Here is a 20349-nt window from a genome sequence, read left to right as displayed (position 1 = left end):
AGGATGACACCGTCAGTATTTTGCGTGTTGGTCTACTGCTTTTAAAGCAAGCATGTGCAGTCGGTTGCTTGCAGTGACGTGCGTAATTTGCGGCTCGCACCAAGTGCACCGAGGGCTTTAAAGACCCCAGAGGTCTACAAACATTGTGGCCTTCAGGGATGAGTGTAAAAATGCAGCATTACATGATTTAATTCAGATACGTTCCTCTACATTACCATTTCATCCCTCGAGATTATAAAGTGACATGCTAGAAGGCCCATCTTACCGAGGGGCCACCAGGCTGGCACGTTTCTGATGACCTGCCTGATCCTGAGAGCCCACCTGTTACTGAGGTGTACGTTGCGCCACATGTTCCTGTGGTGGACTGTAGTGTAGGGGAGTAAGTTGCCCAGCCCGGACTCGAACCCAGACCTTCTTGGGTAATAAATTAGGGCTCTGAGCGACTGGGCAACTCCTCTCCCTTTCACTACAAATGGTGTCAGAAGTGGGATGGCTACCGTGAGGCCATCGGAAGCATACCCATTGTGTGTGAGCCGTAATTCCATGTGAGGGACCCCCAGGATTGGTGAGTGTGTGAAGCGCACAGGTCCGAAGGGGAAGGCAGTGTGATGGAGTGGCCATCACTAGGGTTGTGTGCGTGTTCTGACTACAATGAGCCTAGCTCTTTGGTGGGGTGGTCAGAGCACCAGTTTACAACCTCAGAAGATCCGGGTTCCTGAAGCGGTCACCACCCCTTGGGCCTGCCCTCATGCCAGCCCCCCTGCCTGACCTGATGCCGGCCAAGAGATCCTGCTTGTGTCTGTCAGTGCTGCCCCATCTATGGCACTTGTCTTTACCCCTGAGGGTTCACCCGACCCCGAGCCAATCTCCACCTCTCAGTGTCTGCCTGATGCTAGGCCCGTCCAGAATCCTGGCACCGGCACCGCCCCCGTCCTTTCTGGTGGGTACCACCCAAAATGATGCACCTGTGGCCGCCTCCCAGTATGCTCCTGCTCCCACCTGTTACTGTGCTCCGTCTGTATCCCAGCCTGCCTCACAGTGTGCTACACCAGAGACAACTCCCGAAAGTGTCCATAGAAATGAACGGGGGCAATTTTTATGCCAATATGGCATGTGCTTGCACATATCCCACCTGTCCGGCAACATGAGCCAATTGCTTGCTGAGCTGCGATGTCATTTATCCGATCATCTCGCTGGCTCGATGTGTAAGCTTTTACAACTGCCCTAACCCATTCAGTATGCCTTCAGAGTCTGTTTCTGCAGGTCGGTGGCAGATGACGTGCACACATCGGGTAGCTACTCGCACAGGGTTGCTACAGCATCCGCGCCACTCGATCCTACAGGCCGGCAAAGCAGAATGTGCATGCACAGTTGAAAATAGCAGTAGGAAAACAATATGGGTTTGCCTGCTGGCTCGCAATAAATTGGATATCAATGTATATATTTTAAAATCTGGTCATTATTATTATTTAAAATTTTGCTGATCTACAGGCCGCACTGAGTGAGGGGATGGGCCGCATGTGGCATCCAGTTGCCCATCCCTGATATAAAGTATGCCATCTTGTAAAGTATATTATGTGTTCTTGGTGATCAGTCTTTGCAAAAACATTGCACTAGGATTGAGCATATGCATTGCGGTCTAGCCTGCGTTGGTTTCTCACGAACAGCAAAACCACACACATGGCCTTCACACCTCTGACTTGCTATGCCAGCCATGTTTCCTTATCTGTCAGCAATTTCCACTGCAAACCACATCTCTACATGAATCCCCCCGACCCACCCCCACAACATGAAACCTTGTGAACACATCATACCATACAGTTTAAACAGTTTTTTTGTTTTCATCTCTTCTTTTATAAAGCGGTTTCATTTTCCTATCAAAATTATGGCGATGTTAATAAGTAAGAATTAGTGCACAATCTGCAAAGCATTCTGACTACCTTTATGAAGAAAAATACTTTTTTGACATGGTGTCATTCGTGTGAAATGCATTTAAGATGTGACACTATTTACAAAATACTATCATGTCATGAACTTGCTTTTTTACTGGATTGAATGCAATTATACAGCAGTCTGGTCACAGATCCCTTGATGTGCACGACTCCACTGAAGAGACAGGGAATATAATTCTGCAAATATCTCCGGCTTGGTTGACAGCAGCGGTGTAACGTGAAAACTATTCGTAGTATGCGTTTCTCCAGCTTTGGTCATCCTCTCACATTCAACTCAGTCATGAAGTTCAGTTATGTTTTCATGTAAAATTTAATAAAATTGCAGAAGGTGATGGAACCGATATTTTGCAAATATGTGTACATCCATTTTAAAAGAGATACAATTTCCATTGCCACTTGAATTGTGTCAGGGTGCACTGTCCCCTTGGCCATAATTGCATTACATTACACTTAACTTACGCTTTTATTAAACACCGCTGAAGAGTTATTTTGGTACAGGCTATTGGTTACAGTCCCTGGAGCAAAGTAGAGCTAGGTGTCTCGCTGAGGAGATCTCAAGTCATTATCCCTGGTTAGAGTGGGATTCGAACCTGCAGCCCTCTGAACCCCAAGACCAACTCCCTAACCATTAGGCCACCGGGGCAGTCACGCTGTGCTGCTGACCGACAGGCCAGAGCGCTGCGGGTCCATTCGGTACTGAGCCGTGCTGTGGAAGCTCTGGTCCGGCGCCAGGTTGATGCGCCGCACGTTGAGGTCTGAGGCGAAGGCTCGCGCCCGCTGGTAGAAGTAGAGTGACAGCTCGCGGTCCATGAGGAAGTTGTGGTAGATGGTGGCCAGCCGCGTGCACAGCCTCAGCTGGGCCCTCTTGTTACCCAGGTCCATAGCAGCAGCCAGGGCCAGGTGGTAGTAGCCCGCCGCATCGAAAGGGTCCTGTGACAAGAAATGACAAGTTGTGTTCTGGTTGTTTTTAATTTGTCTTGACGATATGATGGCAACTGCCGCATCAAAATGGTCCTGAAATTACATTATACTTTGCTGACGCTTTTTATCCGAAACGGATTTTAGTTATTTACAGGGTATTGGTTATAGTCCCTGGAGGCATGTGGGGTTAGGTGCCTTTCTCAGAGACACTTAAGCCATGGATGGAGGTATAGGTGGTATTCAAACTGATCTTAAGACCACCTCCCTAACCATTAGGCCATGGCTGCCCACAATAAGAAATAAGTGTATTTGTCTTATTTGTCTTAAATTACTCTCTCTCTCCAAATTATGCTTTTTAATCAGGGAACATGAAACTCTTTTTCAGGAATGCACTGATCATAAGAATCATTAGTCACTGTAACAATGAAACAAAGTAACAATGGACAAAAAGAAACAAAAAAAAAAGAAAAATATATGCTATGCATATCCATCTCCATCGCTGTTCTGTATATATTCACACAATCCAAAAGTAGTGATGAAAAACGAGAAACGGGCTCTTGCCAGATTGATGTATTTCCGTTCAGCTCCACCAGGGTGCTCCACTTAAAAGCAAGGCAGACCTACAGTACGCTCGCCTGGTGAGAGTCAGGTTCAAAGAAATTCACCAAGAAAATTGTAAGACTTCTTTTTGTTTACCAAAAATACTGGTGTTTATGCCATCATCCAATCTAAGAATAATGAATCATCTCCATCACTGTACAGTAGAGGCCTAAATGAAAAGTTGACACGCAAAATCCTGTGAGTGCCTTTCTGATGAGCTGCATTTCTGTGATTTTAATGAACACTTTTGCTCGTTTGGCTTTAATAGTTGTACTTGATCATGCATATAAATATTTAAATAAAATAAAACTATTATTTACAAATGAATCTCAAAAGGTATCTGACAACTGAACTCTTCCTATTCACATAATCTCACCTTGAGGTCATAAAATATGATGTCTCCTAAAGTCTGGTAGACTCGGACATAGTACAGGGTCTCCTCATCGTACTGCAGGGGCGTGGGGCAGAGGGCCAGAGCCTTCAGGTAGTGGTGCTCGGCCATTTCAAACTGGCCCAGACAGTGGTAGAGTGTGGCCAGACGATGGAAGGCCACCCTTTCGTTCAGAGTATCTCCTATTGAGAAAAATAAATAACACTTCTTTCAATAAGAAAAAAACATATTGAAAAAAATCCAACAAAGTCAAGCAAACTTCAGCATTTCACATTTTCATTACCGGTACTTAATTCGTACCAAAACTTTTTTTCTACTGGAACAGATTCTCACATCACTGACTTGCAATGTGAATACCAATGCACTGATTTACCTTTACAGTATCTGAACTACAGAAGTACTGTACAATGGTATGAAAAACAATGAAATACTTTAAAGCTTACTACTTTATAGTTTTGTACATAGAAAATGTGTAGATAACTGTGTAAGTGTGTGTGTGCACGGGCGTAATTGGTTGTGTGTGTTTGTGGCACTCGTGTAACTATAATACATTCTTGAATGTGCTGCGAAGCCGTCAGGGAGGGAAAAACCAAGTCAGTTGTCCAAGGCCTGGGCAAACAGGAGCTGCTTAATTTGCTCCCCATTCAATTGTTTAATTTGAGTTGATTTTTGCTCAGTTAAAAACGACCCTGTGCATGCATATTGGTTCACGTTCACACGTGTCAAAAAAGTATGAGGTGCGCTCACATCCCAAAAAAGCAATTGCCATGGGTGCAGGATCCAAAAGAACGTACAAGAAAAAGGAAGAAATATTCACACAGCACAAAAGCTCCCTTGTGGTAATGAGTGAACCTAAGACACCTGATGAAGACCTTACAGGTCGAAACGTTCTTTAAATCACGACAAGGGAGCTTTTGTGGTGTTCGGATATTGCTTCCCTTTTGTTATTCACACACGCGTGTGGCATCATACCAAGGGAGATGCTGTGTATTGGTGCATGTTCACACACACACACACACACACACACACACACACACACACACACACACACACACACACACACACACACACACACACACACACACACACACACACACACACACACACACACACACACACACACACACACGCGCGTGGCGTCACACCGAGGGAGATGCTGATGTCCAGGGCTGTCTGGGTGTGTTCTACAGCCTCCTCATACATCCTCATCTGCAGCAGCAGCTCCGACAGCTTGTTGCTCAGTCTCAGCTGGCAGCGCACGCTCCCTGTCTTCACCGCGATGGGCAGCGCACGGTCCTGCAGCAACACACATGAAGAGGGACATGACGGAGGTGCTGTGGCCAGGCCCGCCGACAGGGGGGGGGGGGGGGGGGGGGGGGGCAAAGGGGTATGCTGTCCCGGGCACAGGGAAATAGGGGGCCCAGAATTGGGTCCCCATTGCATTGTATGCATTGGGTAGGGGGGCCCTTTCTGATGGCTTTGTCCCGGGCCCAGCAAAAGATGTCAGCGGCCCTGGCTGTGGCATGGGACTGCAGGTAACCCTTCTACACAGAGATAGGCAGTTAGAAGAGCTAAAAACGTTATTGTCCCCCTGCAGACATTTTGGAAATAGCCCCATTCGCTGGTTCTACCTCTATGGCAGGGTTGGGGATGGCCGTAAATCTCTATGGCCGTAAAAGTCCTCAGAGGGCCGTACTATGAACACAAATCAGGATTTCCCCCTGCACTTTAGGCCTATATTGAAGGCAACACCTTTAAAACAGACCCCACCTTCTCTAGGTCCCCTGAATATAACTTAACTGTATTGCAAATGTATTTTCATAGATTCCATTACAAAATATGTCATATTTCATGTGAAGCTGCATAACATAAAATTGCATCGGGGGCTGGCATCAGTGCATAATGGCTAGTGAAGACTAGCGAAGTCGTCTTCTTTACCCTGTAGAAGCAGACGGCCTTGTCTCTCTCCAGGTCGCTGTTGAAGAAGATGTCCCCTGCTGCCTCCAGCAGCTCCAAGATGAACTTTGTGTCCCCAGTGCTCAGTCCCACGTCCTGGGCCACCTGTAACATAGAAGAACAACACTATTTCACCGACCATATATTCATAATTTAACGCATTAAAGACCTAACGGGTCAAAAAATGTTAAATTGTCAACACTGTTCGAGGTGTGAATAGGTACTGCAGCTGGTCTTCACGATTGTGTTGCACAGATGACACTCACGGTCCGTTGACGTCTTGAAGTGTCAAAGATGTGCTAGCGTAGACTACTTCTGTGCCATCCATCTACATTTGAAGTTCCCAAACATTTAGCTTTTAATACAGGAAACTAATACCTCAGGGTAGGGCTGCACAATTAATAAAAAATAATCCAAAATCGTGATTTAATTGTGATTTCAGTCGGGATTTAATCGTGGCAATAGTGATCTGCCTTTGAGCATCCTCGAAGCCAGAACATACTGACAGGCCTGTGTTTCTGGACAGAAATCTGTCCACAAAAGGTTCATGGTTCAATTCAGTTTTATGTTGTTCATCCCATATGTAATTCATTCTTGGTTATATTTCATTTGGGTATAAATTAAAAGAAAATTCAGCAAAAAAATCAATAATCAATAATAAATTGTGCAACTTCTGCCAAGAGCATGACATGAATCACACAGGTGAGGGCGCTGTTGGGTAGGAACAAACTGATATCACTTAATTTTGCTGTCCCTGTTGCATCTGATACATACAGTTAAGGGTTACAGCTAGATGTGTACAGTGTAGATAGTGCACAATATTATTGTAGATGTTGATACATTAAAAAGTATTATGTGCTTTATTGTTAAAAACCAACATATGTAACAGGCGTTTACACAGATTGAAATTGTGTTGATTGAAATTGTCTTTATTCGATAAATACAAGTAATACAAATAAAATAAAACATATATATAGAGACATTTATCATAAACACACAAATACACACACACACTCACACACACACACAGACACACACACACACACACACACACACACACACACACACGCACGCACACGCACACGCACACACACACACACACACACACACACACACACAGACACACAGACACACAGGGATACTCACCTGCACGTAGAGCTCCACCAGCTCTGTCTGCCTGAGGATGTGGTAGATCTTGCCGGCCTGCAGCCAGGCTCGCGCCTCCTTCCTCTTCAGCCCCAGGTCTATGAAGATGCCCAGGCTCTGCTTGGTGTGCTCCAGGGCAGACTTGTTGGCCCTGCAGCCCCAAAACCAGCAAAGATTACAGGCTATTTAGACCTAGTTTACACACATACAACATTTATGTAAAATGAATGCGTTTATTTGGATTTCTAGCACCCCAAAGCGTGTCGCGTATCTTTAAAAAAGGACTTTTCTTTAAAGGTATACTGTGCAAGATTTTTAGTTGTTTATTTCCAGAATTCATGCTACCCATTCACTAATGCTACCTTTTTCACGAATACTTATCACCAACATCAAATTCTAAGTTTTATGTCTGGGGAAAAAAATGACTTTTTTGATCATTTCCTGCACAGTGCACCTTTAAGTCACAGTAGTGATTAAAAAAAATCCCCATGCTGTCTTAACAGGATTTTAAAATATGTAAATGGATAAAAATATCAGTTTTGAAAACGTGTCACCAACGCCTAAATGAATAATGACAGCGCAATCTGATTTGCGTTCATAAATGGGACTACTAATAAGATGATCCAAGTTATGTCTCCTAAATAAAATAAAATAAAATAGAAGTGTAATTTCTTGTTAAACAAAATCTGACTTTTCAGTGCCGAGGCTCAGGTAGAGGTCGCTGATGATCTCCAGGATGTCCGCCTCTCCGCTGCGGTCGCCCAGGTAGTGCACAAGGGCTAGCTGGTGCTCGTTGTAGATGATGCACTGGGCCTCGTTGGGGCACACCTGGGCATACAGGTGGCACAGGTGACGAGTGGCTTTCAGCTGACCTGCAACAAGGTGAGGAGGACAGTGTCATCCTTTACCCAGAGCCTCTGATGATGCTTCCATAATAGATTTGTTTGTGAAGGAAGCATCGGCACATTTAGGTGCTGTTTCCACGTAGCTGGATATTTTTATATGTGGATATTTTTTTCTCCTGGTTGTATTGGTTTTGCATTGGTTATGGCCTTCCGTTTCCACGTAGCAGATATTTAAAATCCAGGTATAAAAAGCAGGAGAAAAAAATACCCTGTTTGGGGGGCTGAAACACATTCGTTACAACGGAGGATTTATTTTTATCCACATGTTGCGTTTACACCTAACAGGAGACAAAAATATCCTGCTAAAAAAATATCCTGCTACATGGAAACAGCACCTAAATCTATCTTAAAATAACCGAGGTTACTTTACACCAGAGGTTCTCAACCTTTTTTGAACAAATGCCCCCCTGAACTCATCATAAGCCTCTCAACGCCCCCTTGACCTCATCATAAGCTTGAAAATGCCCCCCACATTTGGGCTTGCATGCCCACCCACGGGGACCCTGGTTCGAGCCGGAGTCATTTCCCGATCCTACCCTGTCTCTCTGTCCCATTCGTTTCCTGTCACCATCTTCAACTGTCCTGTCAAATAAAGGCATAAAAGCCCCTAAAAAAAGAAAAAAATATCCCCCTTAGTACTGAAAAATAAAACAGACCAATGCACCCCAATGGAGACTAAGCCCCACGCCCACTCAGCTGTATCCTTCTCAACGCCCCCGTTGAGAAACACTACACCATTAGGTCATGCAAAATCAAGAGACATCTTAAAATTTTACTGTACGGATATCTAATATAGATTTTCTCTACAGTTTCTACTTACAGTAAAGTTAATGTCACTCAATATCTGAGTGTACATGCACGTACGTATTTGCTTAGTATTTGAATTTTCAATGGTGTTGATGTCTTCATGTCTGTCTTGTATGCTATACACTATACAGTATGTCCTCATGTTGGCTGTGACAAGTTGTGATGGTGGTGAAAATGAATATCCCCTTGGGGCTATCTATCTACAGTAAAGTAATAGTTTTGCTATATCTGAGTGGCGCATGGTACACTCTTCAGTGTTACGAGGTTAGCCTTTTAGAAGATTTTTTTTGGGGGGGGGAGGGGGGGGGTGTCTTTTTAAGCCTTTATTATGAGACAGGACACTGAAGGACAGACAGAAAGTGAGCTGGGATGAGAGACTGGGAAGGGCTGGCAAAGGACCCGGACCGGGAATCAAACCCGGGTCGGCCGCGTAGCAGACGAGTGCCCTACTGTGAGGCCACGGCAGGGGCAGTTTTTAGGGGATTTCATGTGAAATGCTACCCCGCCACTCACTCTCGGTCTGCTCCGACTGGATGGCCAGCAGCAGGGCCCACTCGTAGTAGATCTTGCCCCTCTCGTGGTGGCCCTTGCGGACGTAGTGCTGGCCCAGCTCCAGCAGCACGGTGATGAAGCTCAGCTGCCGGCCCTCCAGCTCCTCCTCCTCCAGCTCCGAGAAGAGCTCCACGGCCTGCTCCAGGTGCTCCTCGGCCAGGCTCCCTGCTTTGGCCCCCAGGCACAGCAGCCCCAGGTTGGCCAGCGCCACCGCCCAGTTGTGCCGGTCCTCAAACTCCTCGCACACCTCCGCGGCCGCCCGGTAGCACTCGGCGGCGCGGCGGATGTCACCGCAGCGGCGCAGGGCGATGGCGCGCATGTTGTACACCACGCCCTCCTGCTGCGTGGTGCAGTGCTCGGGCAGAGAGGCCAGCACGGCGTCCAGCACCTCCAGGGCCGCGTGTGGCTGCCCGCTGCTGATGTAGAGCCAGGCTAGCCAGATCAGGGCGTCCGTGGCATCGGCCTGGGTGATCATCACCCCGTCCTTGGACCCTCCTGGGTGGGTGTCCAGGAGGAGCGCGCGCATGTACCGAACGGCGCGTCCGGGCAAACCGTGCTCGTAGAACAGCCTGGAGAGGCAGAGCGCGTGGACGTGAGCCAGCTGCAGGTCCTTATCCTCCTCGGCCAGCGCGGCGGCGCGGTTGAGGTAAGGGGCCACCTGCGCTGGCACGGCCACGCCGTAGAGCTGGGCGGCGTTCTCCAGCAGCAGGGAGATGCCACAGAGGCAGTCCGCCAGCGTGGTGGAGCTCTGCACCGTGGCCTGGTGGGCCGAGCTGACCGCCAGGTGGGGCGAGCCGGTGTCACCGTAGAGCCTGCCCAGCAGCAGGTAGCCGTGGCTGCGGGTGCCTTCGCACAGGCCTTCGAGCTCGCGGGAGATGATCTGGAGCCTCTCCAGGAAGGGCACGGCGCTCATGGCCTCCCCGAGCTTCAAGTGGAGCTTGGCGAGGAGAAAGCACCCACGGGCCTCGGCGGGCTTGTTGTGGGACAAGATGGCCTTCTTCAGAAGGAACTTGAGGACCTCCGGATCCTCCGAGCCAGAGATGGCGTCGGGGACGCCCATCAGCAGCGCGGCCAGGCGCTCCGACACTGCGAAATACTTCTCTGCGTTCTTCTGGGTCAGGTGGACCAGAGCCAGGTTGGTGTAGAGCGCCGCCAGCATGTGCGCGTCGGCGAAGCCGTCCCTGGGCACAGTCAAGGCCTCTTCGTAGTAGACGCGAGCCTGGGAGAACTTGGACCTGCTTGCGCACATCTGGCCCAACAAGAAGCAGATCCTGCTCTGGGCCCACGACTGACGCTTCTTCCTGGCCGTTTCCCTGGCGACAGCCAGGTAGGCCACCAGCTCTTCCTCGTCCTCGTGACCCTGGAAGCGGGACATGAGGAACTCTGGGTAGGAGTTGTACAGGGAGCGTAGGTCCTCACGGAATTCGGGGTCACCTAGGAAGGTCAGCAGGGACTGGTGGCCATCTGGGCTGGTGCCATCTTTTTCGGAGCACACGGTGAAGATCGGCAAGTCTTTGCTCTCCTGTTCCTCAACGGAAGACTGGCTCGTGTTATCGGAGGGTGACACGCTTCCGTCGGACGTGGTCAGATTGTGCAAGTAATCCACAAGTTTACTCTTTAGTTCCACCTCTGTCTTGATATTTGTGTCTTTGTGTTCTTGTGAGTGAGAAAATGAAGCAGCTTTAGGATACTGTAATTTCTAACAGTTCATTTTACAGTTGTCTTACACATCATATGAAGTTATAGTAATTACTATTGACCAAAAAGTATATTACTTACTTTCATTAGAACAGGCAGGCGAATCATTGATCAAGTCTGGTACCAAGAAATAAATAACATGATCAGCTTTAATAATAGTAGTATCCAACATTATAATGTATCATACAGCAGCATTGCAGGTTTTATTGGATAGGTACTTAAAGAATAGAGTGTTTGTATAGAGCTAATATGAGGGGATTTTGCCCATATTCAAATGAATAGGCCATAAATTGCTTGCATGTTGCAAAACAAATTCAGTTGTCACTAGAACTGGGAGAAGTCTGGCTATGACAGGATCTATAGCTTAGATCGACCGTTGTTGACTTTGTGTCCATGTTGTCACTGTCACTGTTCAAACATTTCAGCCTGGGCCAGTGTGTGACAGTGGCTTTTGAACCATGATGACATGATTAATTATTAAGGATATGCGTATGTACTGTGTCCCCAGCAACTCCTTTATCAAGCCAAAAACATGTAACATGTTTTAAAGGTGGCAGCTTAGGTCATTTGAAACAACTGGATTCATGTCATTGCATTAAGCCCCAGCATCTGAAGCTAACCAAAATATTGCTGCCCTCATGCCCCCAAAAGTACAACATGACTTGTCCAACCTGTCTTTCGAATGTTCTACCATATTCTTTATTCGGGCTTTTGCCTATTGCCCGGCGGTCTCATCCCTTGTTTCGAGTGCTTACCTAGTTGGTATACAGTGCCGACATCACTCTTGGTTGTTCTTTTCAGCATGCTAATAGTCTCCTCCTTTATTTTCTCCTGTTCCAGTTTCAGGAACAGTCTGTCTTCTGTGGCTAGGAAGATGTCTGTCGACCTAATAGGGTTTCAGGAAGTAATGGATGATGCAAAGCATATTTTGCCACACGTTTTAATAACATTGCCGTGACAGCACATTAACAACGAGTTACTAAAAGACAGAAAATGTGCAAAATCGGCATGGAAGTATATGTATGTGATGGGTATTTCCCAAATGTCACACCATGCGACTTGTAAAAACAGTAGATGATTAAAATATATATACTGTAATGGATGATTTTTAAAAATGTATTTATACTATGCACTGTAAAAAGTGCTGTATAGAACCAAAGAAAGAAAGTATTTTAGCACGTTCACGTCACAATCCCACAGATGTTTGTCTAGTTTGTTTGTACAGTCAAACCAGTAGACTAAGAATCATAAATTAATACATGTAGTATGTTGGTTTACTTCAAGTTAGTGTTAAGGTTCCTTAGGATTTAGCTATTTTAAATTGTTCTACTGTATGCCTCACTTTTCACGGTAAAAGAATTAAATGACCTTCACTAAGTGTATAGCATGTATAGCAATACATAGATACTGTATACATACAGTGTACTAGATACCTGTACAGTACTTACTCACAAAGAGTATCTGTGGGCTTGACCAGGTGTGTCTGCACCAAGCCGACGTCTCCGCTGCCCTCCCTCCTACCCAGGAACCACTGGAAACAGGACACCAGCAGTCCCACCACCGCGATGCCATCCCCGGCCTCGAAGCTCAGCTCGTCAGCTATGTTGGCATCATAGTCCTCGGTGGCCACACAACTGCCTGTGGCTGAGAGAGGAGTCATGGGTTTAGAGTGGACAAAAGGTGGTTCTGTTCTGATTTCAAATGGAAGTACTGCAAGCTCAAAAGTGTTATCGCATCAGGAGTATTACAGTGTCACACACGGACAATTATATTATATTGTACTGTATATTATATTATATTATATTATATTATATTATATTATATTATATTATATTACAGTATATATATTATATTATATCCAGTGACACACAGACAAAATACTTCGATGACTTTTATAGGATGATAGATAAGATGATAAGATGATAGATAAGAAGATCTGTTGTTTTTTCTATCATGTTTAATAAATATTTTAAAGTTATGCAGTCACACAGAGGACATGACTGGTGCTGGAGTATTACACAAGTAGATGTGTGACTATGGCCTGTGCAAAAACAAACAACATTCACGTGACTAGTACTACGCTCCAGCATTACCAAACTGAAGAGGAAAACTGTGTGCCTCTTTTCCAGTGCCAACTATGGTGCCTTCAGGACATGACTTCAGGAACCATCTGTTGAAAACACAGAATACACTGAAGGTATACTTATCAGAGAGAGAAACCATGTCAACGTCATGCACTTTCATACTAATGCTGGATTTGGGTTATCAGTGATTCATATGACAAACCTGACCACTCACACCAGGATAACACAGCTGCTATGGTGTTTGCCAATATTTTAATATTTGCCAATGAAGTGGCAATTTGTGGTACTACTGCCCTACAAAGGCAAAATAACTACGTATTTTGTCAAAATTGAATTTAGACTGAAAATGGTCTTCAAAACACCTCCTTCATCTTGTGACAAAGCCTTATGGTCCAAACGTGTCCCGTTCTAGAGATATTCAAATTTGTCAAATATGCAGTAACTACAATATCCAACCTAATACCCATACCTTGAAGGCCCTTTTCTCTGTTTCAATGTTTGTGTAGTTACTGAACTTTTCCTTTGCAGGACAGTACACACAAGTCTAATTGTCTAAACGTAGAATAACAGACTGTACCTTTAAGGCAAAATGGGAGATTAGATTAGAAAAAAAAGCAACCGTTAGGTCAAGGCACTTGAGTAAACACTGGCCGTAGAGAACACTGTGTTAGTTAATCCCCTCCTCTCTGCTTACTCATAGAAGGGAATAACTGGCTCCAGAGCAGGTTTGGGTTTGGTTCCTCGAGACCCGTCGGCCAATGACAACACTGTCCACCCCGAGCCCAAGAAGGGCGGCTCAAACAGGGCGATGTCACCTTTCTCCAAGTAGAGGTCACTTCCTGACGTGGAGCTGTCGAACATTTGGTTGGAGGTGCAGGTTGCGTAGAAAGATCCTTAAATGCACACAAGAGCACATTAGTTTACATTAGTTGGTTGGCATTGGTGGAGTCTTTTCAAGTTACAGTCCCTTTCAAGAATCTTTTAAAGACCTTTGGTTCCTCTCAAGAATCTTTTCAAGACCTTTGGTTCCTTTTGCCCAACTATGACTCACTTCTCATCTAACCAACCATCAAGCACTCTCAAGCTCTCTGTCTTCACTAATGTGTGATCTTCTGTATTGGGTTAGTTCCAATGGTTTACTCCATTGTAAATCCCTGGGATAAATGTCTACCATGCTATGTGTAAGGTACAGTAGAAATGCGGTAAGAGCAGAGACGTTTGAGAAGGAAGAGACGGGTCATAAGGAGTTTGTTCCACAATCAATATGGTGTACGGTTCTGAGCTGCCATCCTATGGCAGTCATGCCCCTTTGAGAGACTAGGAATCTATGAGAATGAATGGAGTTCAATGATAAACTCACGCCCATTTAGGAGACCGGATTTGAACCTGCTTTGTTAGATTGGGGACACGTATTACGTTTTAACTTGGTTCACCATATTGAATATCTTAAGCAAGAGTGGTTAAGTGTGGATATCTCTGTAACATGCCCAATGCGGAATGCACCTTCCTGCATGAGGATGGCTCTGTACATGAGGTTGATGGTCTCCTCGGTGATGGAGATTTCAATCCCAGCATCCTCTTGGTCTAGTGAGTTCAGCCAGAAGTTCTGGTCCAGCAGCAGATTCTCCATGCACTGGCCCAGGAACCCTGACATGGCAAACATTGCAAATCAGAAAGTCGGAAATGAGAGAGGGTTTTCAATTAAACAAATATTTTGCAGGCTTACTACTACTTATAGCACCGGCAAAACCTGCATGCATGCCTTCTTCTTATAGGGCATACTCAGGAGTTAAGTCTTATATACTGTACGTATAGTAGGCTATATTCTATTTGGCTTGACTGTACAACTGCTTAAGGAGCTTAGTTTGTTTAGTTACTGTAGGCTCTATAGGCAGGTCACATGCTCAAGCACTTTGAATAGAAAACGTAGTGGAAGACAAACCCATTTTGTAGTATGTGTTGAACTTCCAGATTTCCTCAAATGTTTTGAAGGTGACATGTATTGTATTCTCTTCACTGTTTATGGTTAGCAGATGGGCAGAGAGCTCCTAAGAGGATAAGGAAAGAGAGACATGTGTACATATCAAACAAGAGTTCACATTTGGTCACTTTGGCTCTTCACATGGTTTCGTTTTTCACAGCGCATGCAAGTCAATGATGAGCTGTACAAAACATCTTTGATCTACTAATAGCTGTAAAGCATAGGAAGGAAAACATTGTTTTTTGCTCTGCATTCAATTTTTTTTAGCTTCTTCTATTTGGGTCAGCGGTTTGGTCAGCAAAATGGTCAGCGGTTTCAGAAACACTCTTCACATGTTAACTGTTGAGGTTCTCTCTTTGGTTCATCATGCATACATGCAAACGCAGTATTGCCTAACTTCAACACGACATATCTTGCATAGACATCATATTATAGATCAATTTTCCAAATCACACATGGAGTATTTTATTATGTAGTTTAAACAATGTTTTCTGCACTTAACCTTCAAGCAGACACCTCTGTCCATGTATTTAGAAACCACCTCCCTACAATACAGTATAACTGGATAATTGGTGCTATTGATGCTAGTGGATAACTACAACTAACCCAACACAATGAGCACATTTATTTATTTTTAAACATTTGTAACATGGAAATAATTTCAATGACCAGGTGCAATAACTATAGTATACAGTAGGTTGAAATGAGCACATTACTATGAACTGATACAATTTCAACTTACAATTCCAGCAACTGATACATTCTCCTAGTTTAAAACAAGGTTATGTTATAATTGTACACTGTTCCTATCAAAACTCTAAACCCATATACGCGCACCCTCTGCCAGTGTCATGCATAGTTGCAATCATAGTCATTGAAAAGACTACCATAATAATACGTATATTAGGACACTAATTACTGTAATACATTACAATAGTCATTGGCATTCTGGTAACAGCAAATTCATAACAGGGGGCCATGGTGTAGTCCCATAATGCAGGCCGTATCATCTGAGGCACGCTGTAATAGTCATTAAAAAGTGAATTACCATAGTAGGGGAGACCGGGGCTAGTTGGCACACTTTTCAGTTCGATTGTCATATCTTTGGCATACATTGCTTTAAAACTCCCCAACTAAGATATTCTAAAAGGGTTACATCTCAGCTAAATATTAGACACATGCATCTTTGGTTGATAATTCATTGTTTCCATCTATATGAGATTAAAGAATTGTTGTGAATTTGTGCCAAATTGCCCCAACCCGGGGCAACTTGGCACATGTAGTTGGGGCTTGTTGGCACACATTTAAATTGTATTAAATTATGTCAATGAACATGAAAACTGCTCAATAGTTACTGAATACTGAATATTTAAAATATCATGAGTTACTGTTTAGTAAAATAAAACAACATTGACTGCTTTATGAAGGAGTGAAACATAATCACTACGAATGCACTCCATTGTGGCTACAATTGCAGCTACAATATTGACTATAACTTATATTTAGGCATGTAGGCCTAGACAGTAGCATATGTACATTAAATATACTGTATATATTGCAATCATACTCATATTATTGGTAAATAGTAGTAGAATAAGAATTTTCCACAATACATCCAATACATTCTTATGGCCATAGAAAGTCAATGGTGTGCCAACTTGCCCCCTACACAACAGGACAGCACTCTTGACTGAAATCATGTTCTCCTGTTAACACCTGACATTACATAATTCCAGTTTTAATATCAAAGTATACCTAGATCCCCTGTCTATCACACAGAATATTTATATGTTTCTATTCCTTACTATTAGCTTTCTAGAACTAATTTAGTGGAAGGTGCCGATTCTTAGTTTGGACATCACAAAAAAGAGAAGTTTCACTCACTGTAAGATTTTATAATCTTGATCACTCTGAATTAGTTGGATTATCTCTATTCAAGATGGACATCATGTTAGAGTTGGAATTTTGAAGATTGGACCTGTAATGGCCCAGAAAATTAGGGTGTGCCAACTTGCCCCTGTGCCAACTAGCCCCGGTCTCCCCTACTACTCTTCAATGACATAACGCAGGGCCTTTAGTAATGCACCATGACTCAGTCATTGCCATTCTAGTAACAACACATTTATAACGCCACGTTTTAACGGGTTGACAGATCAAGCTTAGCCGAGTGCTGATTTTGGTGACTTACAGAGAAGACTGGGTCGTGACCTTCTAGGGGTTGGTATTGCACCTGAACTCTTCAATTTGAGAAAAAATGTAAAAACTAAATTCTATGTAGCAAATGTTAGTGTTTATTCAACACTTAGCGAATGACACCAAGACAGTCAGTGTGAAATTTAACTCTGTGTGTGTTGAATTATAATTGTAACATTTACAGTGTACTGTATGGTTTAGGCAAGTTCTGCTTTTGGCCCCTTAAACAGAGCAGGGTGGCGACCTTTTGGGGCTCGGTATTGCATCTCATACCTCCAATTGGATATAAATGGACGAACTCTATAAACTCTCTTGTATGGTTTAGCTGAGTGCTAGTGTCTGTGCCGCTTTTGCCGCCTTACAGAGAGCAGTGTAGTGAGTGACCTAGTGGGGGTCGGTATTGCATCCCAAATCTGCAGAAAAAAGGGACAAACTCTTAAGTCTTAATTGTATGGTTTAGCCGAGTGCTAGTGTTGTGCGAGTGCTGCTTTTGGCGCCATACGGAGAGTAGGGTGGTGACCTTGTGGGGGGTCAGTATTGTATCTCAAATCTGCAGAAAAAAGGGACAAAGTCTAACGTCTTAATTGTAGGGTTTAACCAAGTGCTAGTGCGAGTGCCACTTTTGGGCGCCTTACGGAGAGCAGGGCGGTGACCTTGTGGGGGTCGGCCTCCAGCAGGCGCAGCTTCCCCCGCAGCACATCCTGCGCCCCCTCCCCGTCAGGAAGCCGGTCGGGGCCCTGCACCATGGCCAGCTGCAGAGCCAGCACTGACACAGGAAACACAGTACCAACCATCAGTGCATGGAGACACACACACACACACCCACACTGAAAAAATGCCTGACAATTCTTACTCATTTACCAAACTTTTGCCCTATATAATTAAGTAATAGTACATGGTACACAGATTTATTCATTCTACTTTTATACCCTTTGGGAATTAGGTCAATCAAGTCAGGAAGTAGAGCCTTTGTTGCACAAACACCGGTCATCACCGGCGTGCTTTTTTCCCTTCAGAAAGCAATGATTCTGATGTGTCGTCAGTATTGGCTAACGTTTTAACTACGTGAGACCTAAAGTGTCTTCAATAAAGTCATCATGGGATCTTCGTGACAACTATAAAAAATGTATCATATTCTAGATTTATAGAAGTACAAGGGCAAAGGAAGTGGTGATTAGAAGGTAATATAACCAAATTGAACACCCCATAGTAACCAGAAAATTATATGAAATGGACCTACATCACATTACAAAATGATTAGTTAATCCTAACGATCCAAATTTCTTCTATGCAACTATGTCATTACAAGTTTTAATGTGTGCTCTGATGTGACTCGTACTGTGAGGATTAATGAATGACCCCAGGAGCCTCCAGGTCCAAGGTATGGTCTTGTTAAACACTACTGGTCTCCTGACTCACTGTGGGTGTGAACATTAACTTCAACAGACCCAAGTTTGATGCAGGCTAGACCAACAGCTCTGGATGTGTTTATAATGGAAACGTAGCACTGGAACAGTGGACCTGAACTTGTAAATAGTGGCCTGCATAATGTCACTTAGAAACAGAGAGTAATGCTACACTCTAAACGTCAGAGAGCGAGGTGGTTTCTGTTAGGACAGGGCCAGCCAGACGCAGTACAATTGAGTGGGCCTTGTACTGGACAGCTTGTCTCATGTGCTATAATGACTAAAATAGGACACTAGACTAAAGTGAAATTGAGATATTCTTTGTCTAACACACGTACACAGTGCACAGACATAAACAGAGAGTGAGGCTCTTTTGGCAATGGTGGAAATTCAGTGTTAATCCAAGTGACAATAAGCAGACTGTGCCGTATGTCAGGATACAGGGTAGGCCTACCTGTCGGAGTGCTGTCTTCAGATGTGGAGCGCTGGCGCTTCATGCTCCCTCGGGGTGGCTTTTGCTCTGGAAACACACACTTGCCATTTGGGTCCTAGTCATCGCTACAACTTTTGAGTCCTGTACTTAAGAGTCCTGAGCTCTACAGCAATCTTGCTCCTCATCTTACTCTTTATGTTTTCCATGGACTGAGCTGCCACAAATTAACCACCAACTATGTTGTGTTTTAGCTTACTTACTGAAACCTACTATGCTTGTTTGTTTTTTACTAGCCTATGTGTATTATCTACCGTAATAAACCAAAGGACAATGTTAGCAATGATAACACTATACCCTATCTTTGCAAATATTTAAAAACAGTAGGCCTACATTTCCGACAGTGACAACAAATCATACATTCAACAAGCGTTGTGAGTGGATGTTCACAGAAGAAGGATGCCAAATGGATGGTGGTGGAAGAACCTGGCATTCTGGAACTCACCCATGGCACCTGAAGTGTCCTTGTTTAAATCCAAGTCATGGTCAGAGGTTTGATCCGCAGACAGTTCGTGGATGGTGCGAAGTTTTCTGACACTGTCCACTCGGTTCCCAACCTGCACATTGGAATTTCGATGTGCACCTACTCTTGACATCTCGTCAAGACGTGAGGCGCGTCACTGCGCCCAGGACACGCGTGTCCTTATCACGCGCTCCTCACACCCATATCGCAATCCATGACAGGGAAACACTGATGTGATGGGACAACTTACGATTGTCTTGATCACTTGCACACACAGTTGTTAGATGACCATTGGAAGTTTGTGCAATGTGCGCCTCTGACTGACAGCTGTCCGTAGTCGACTGGAAAATTAGACATGAGACCGTTTAAGGATTGCCGACTGCGCAAATAATACTTTGCCCAAAACTTCCATGCCACTGAAAACAGAGGTCGTTAGCCTTTTCCTGGAATCCAGCGGAGCTCTACTCGTCGTAGTAACGCCCATGCCACTGTCCGATCGTTGTCATACATTCGGTGGCTGTATCAAACTATTAGGGGGAAAACAAACTCCAAATTATACCATATGTTCTTTATAACATCATCCATTTTTTTCGTATACATTATAATATGCAATATCAACACAGGAGTTGATAGGGATGAAATCTGATTATATCGATCTATTAATAGAATAATTTTACGCGCACCACACTTGTAGATTCATCCTGTTGTTCCATAATAAAACGTATAACTAACCTCTCAACTCCTGTCGAGGGAAACGTGCAAAAATGTTGCAGCTGTATCCCCGTCCTCTTGGTGTCAGTAAGT

General features: G+C 44.5%; 1 protein-coding gene across 1 annotated transcript; it reads right to left on the bottom strand.

Moving 5' to 3' along the window:
• Positions 1 to 2243: 2243 nt before the first annotated feature.
• On the bottom strand, positions 2244 to 20317 carry LOC134437607 (SH3 domain and tetratricopeptide repeat-containing protein 1). The gene is made up of 18 exons (XM_063187093.1): positions 20278 to 20317; positions 19528 to 20072; positions 19047 to 19112; positions 17822 to 17952; positions 14955 to 15060; positions 14516 to 14659; positions 13707 to 13905; positions 13022 to 13098; positions 12377 to 12572; positions 11684 to 11814; positions 11010 to 11045; positions 9192 to 10886; positions 7658 to 7838; positions 6967 to 7117; positions 5803 to 5925; positions 5010 to 5160; positions 3850 to 4046; positions 2244 to 2882 (listed from the first exon to the last, which is right to left on the bottom strand). Exons 2-18 carry the CDS (start codon positions 19676 to 19678, stop codon positions 2598 to 2600), a joined length of 4020 nt encoding a protein of 1339 aa, XP_063043163.1. The 5' UTR covers positions 19679 to 20072; positions 20278 to 20317; the 3' UTR covers positions 2244 to 2597.
• Positions 20318 to 20349: the final 32 nt, after the last annotated feature.

Source organism: Engraulis encrasicolus, chromosome 21 (genome assembly GCF_034702125.1).
Source record: "Engraulis encrasicolus isolate BLACKSEA-1 chromosome 21, IST_EnEncr_1.0, whole genome shotgun sequence".
NCBI classification, from domain to species: domain Eukaryota; kingdom Metazoa; phylum Chordata; class Actinopteri; order Clupeiformes; family Engraulidae; genus Engraulis; species Engraulis encrasicolus.
This window is presented reverse-complemented; position numbering and strand designations above follow the sequence as displayed.

Coding starts and splice junctions, on each gene's coding strand:
- LOC134437607 (XM_063187093.1), bottom strand. CDS start 19,678: ATGTCAAGAGTAGGTGCACATCGAAATTCCAATGTGCAGGTTGGGAAC. Junction 17,953..19,046: donor TGAAGACAGCACTCCGACAG/GTAGGCCTACCC, acceptor TTCCTGTGTCAG/TGCTGGCTCTGCAGCTGGCC. Junction 5,926..6,966: donor TGGTGGAGCTCTACGTGCAG/GTGAGTATCCCT, acceptor TCTATGTTACAG/GTGGCCCAGGACGTGGGACT.